General features: G+C 45.6%; 1 protein-coding gene across 1 annotated transcript; it reads left to right on the top strand.

Moving 5' to 3' along the window:
- The first annotated feature begins 272 nt into the window (after nt 1-272).
- Nucleotides 273-1,655, top strand: LOC104941038 (receptor-type tyrosine-protein phosphatase gamma-like). Its single transcript, XM_010766072.1, has 2 exons — nt 273-326; nt 831-1,655. Exons 1-2 carry the CDS (start codon nt 324-326, stop codon nt 1,653-1,655), a joined length of 828 nt encoding a protein of 275 aa, XP_010764374.1. The 5' UTR covers nt 273-323.
- Nucleotides 1,656-2,944: the final 1,289 nt, after the last annotated feature.

Below are 2,944 nucleotides of genomic sequence, written 5' to 3'. Positions count from 1 at the left end.
CATATCAACAGCTGCAGGCTGAAGAAAAGGAAAGAGGATTTAAGAAAAGACGCAAAGCAGCAGTAAGCAGCTGAAGGGCTTTGAGATACATTCATTTCATACATTCAGTTTATTGGCTCTGCGATTAAGTATTCAGTGCCTGGAATTTATATACAGTCATGTTGTGATTAATGTGCTTGCAGTGCACTCATGTGTGTCTTAGTGAAATGCTTCCTGGCTGTCTCTCTGATGTTTATCTGTGGAGTGTCCCATCTTCCTTTCTGTTCTGTTTTTCAGCAAACACCACAAGGATCTTTGAGGGGACGAGGATCGTGAAAACTGGGATGGTAAGGATAGCAGACGTGAATCACTGCTATTGTCTTTCCATGTCTGGTCCAGCAGAGAGCGGTGTATTAGCATTATTCTCCCCTGTGTGGAAAGAAAGGTCTCAAAGTGAATTCACTATTTTTGTTCCAGCATTTCTGTCTGTCCTGGGAGAGGGATCCCTCCTCTGTTGCTCTCCTCGAGGTTTCTCACATTCCTCCCCATTAACTGTGGGGTTTCTTTGGGAGCTTTCCTTAATGTTAGGGTCTAAGGACAGAGGGTGGGGTATTCATATTCTGAGACAAGTGGAACATTAGTGATATTGGTCTATATAAAAACACTTTGATTAAATGATTGGCAGTGGTTACAAAAATAGGATAAATGGATTTTAATTCCCAAATGTAACAGTATAGAGTGTTCCGCCTCAAATGTACTTTAACAGTTTTGACACCTCTGTCAATAATATTAATGTCGACTGAACACAACAGAGAATGTCAAATACTAATCCCTTAAAGTTTGTTTCTCAGCCCACCGTGTCTCCAGCCTCCTCAGCGGACATGGCCCCCATCTCCTCCGGCTCGTCCACTTGGACTTCCTCAGGAATCCCCTTCTCCTTCGTCTCTATGGCGACAGGAATTGGCCCGTCCTCCAGCGGTAGCCAGGCGACAGTGGCCTCGGTGGTGACCAGTACTTTGCTGGCTGGCCTGGGCTTCAGTGGCGGAGTGATCTCCTCCTTCCCCAGCTCTGTTTGGCCGAGCAGAGCACCATCCAACAACCCCCCCTCCGCTCGCCACACCTCTGAACCTAACAAACCCACCAAAGATGCTTCTGCCGTCACCACGGCTGCACACACAGATAACAGCAAGGCCGGGGGGAAGGACAGAGAGAACAGCAAATGTCAAGGAGAGGACGGAGAGAGGGAAGGAGAGGATAAGGATGAAGAGGAGGAAGAAGAAGAAGAAGAAGAGAAGGACAAGAAGAAGGGGAGGAAGGGATCAGGAGGTATGGGAGCAGCAGGGAGGAAGGAAAGCAGGACAGCGGTAAAAGAGACGCCCAGCGAGACACCAGACGCCACTGCAAAGGAGAAAGAACCAGATCTAATGAACACGCCTCCTGATGAAGATACCCACCTGGAGGTGTACACCCACAATCTGCTTGAGCCTCACACCCCCACCCCCTCAGTGGCAGCCGTTCAGTCAGCAGAGCCCCCCGCCCTGAAGGACCCGGCAGCCACACGCAGACCCAGCCCAGGGGGGGACAGGAAGCACAGGCCTGTCTCCATCCACACTGGTGAGCCCCTTCTCTGCATGTCTGAAACAATTAGCATGATCATCTGTAGAGCGACATCATGACAGGAGGAACTACTAATTGTATTACTTGTCCAAATACAGTAGTTGGGTGATGCTGGCTGACATCTGTTTGATGGAAACCAAGTATCTTCTAACATAAATACAAAATAAAATAACTGGATAAGGTCCTCAGGAGTACGTACCAAGCGCTCTCCTGTTACGGTACATACACACAGTTCCGTTGTGTTCTTCAACGGAGACGCTTCCCATTCACTTTAAATGGGGTGAACTGCATTGTGGTCTGTCGCGTTACATTGCCTCAGTTGTTTGCTTTGAAATTTGAGAAAAGTTCAACTTTTCAAGCGTCGCCAGCCAAATCAAATCATATGCCAGTACAAGCGCTAACCAATCAAACCGCGTGCTTGCGTGTCCGGGGCGGGAGATTAATGTGGTTGGTCCCTCGCCAGACAATCCCACCGACAAGCTTCAGCGCGACTGAACTGTGTGGATGATACGTTAGGGTTCCGATATGAAAGCGTGCTTTAAAATAAAATCATGCAAGATTTGATCATTTAAAATAAGAATGGACCTCTGAAGGAAATGTGAGGTAACACTGACAAAACAGACAGTGTTGGAAGGAGCTCAAATTGGTAAGGCGGATCGTGAGACATGTCTTTTTTGTGAATAAATAAAGTACAATCGATTTGACAGAGTAATAAACTCTCATCAATGTTTCCTAACATCCCGAAAAGTACAATCATATCCACTTTTTCTGCTCTCTTGTTTCAGTGTAAAATAACAGGGAGATGTATGAGAGTGGCTGCTTTGATCACAATGTCATTCTCTCCACTCTTATCTCCTGGACATGAGAGACAAATGGCTATGCAATTAGTGTAAGATTAAGATCAAGAGGTAAAACATGTAAAGCACCAGCTGGTTCAGGAAATGTATATGGACTCAGCAAATGAGTCCAAACCAATCTCAGTTTTTTATAAAAACTGGGAATAAACATAAGCATACCAACCAACACCCTGACTATTCATATTTTCTTTCGTTAATCCTTGTACTACAAAAAATTATATGATTTTTGTGATGGAAACTTCTGGAGTATATTAGACGAAACTCAGGGAGACATGAGGAGAGCTGGAGCTTGATGGCAAACACTGATGGTACAGGCCCGCCTTAACCTGCCCTCAGGCCCTGGGGCTGATAGCTTTTGTAGGCCCCCTATTTATTTATTTAATTTTTTAATTTTTTTATTGTATTTAAACAACAAATCAAAGTCATTTATAGCCTCGGCAGGCTCTGTGATCGCACACAACACACACACACACACACACACACACACACAC

Source organism: Notothenia coriiceps, unplaced genomic scaffold, assembly GCF_000735185.1.
Source record: "Notothenia coriiceps isolate Sejong01 unplaced genomic scaffold, NC01 NC01_scaffold00003028, whole genome shotgun sequence".
NCBI classification, from domain to species: Eukaryota; Metazoa; Chordata; class Actinopteri; order Perciformes; family Nototheniidae; genus Notothenia; species Notothenia coriiceps.
Note: the sequence above shows the minus strand (reverse complement) of the source record. Positions and strands in the feature narration are given on the sequence as shown.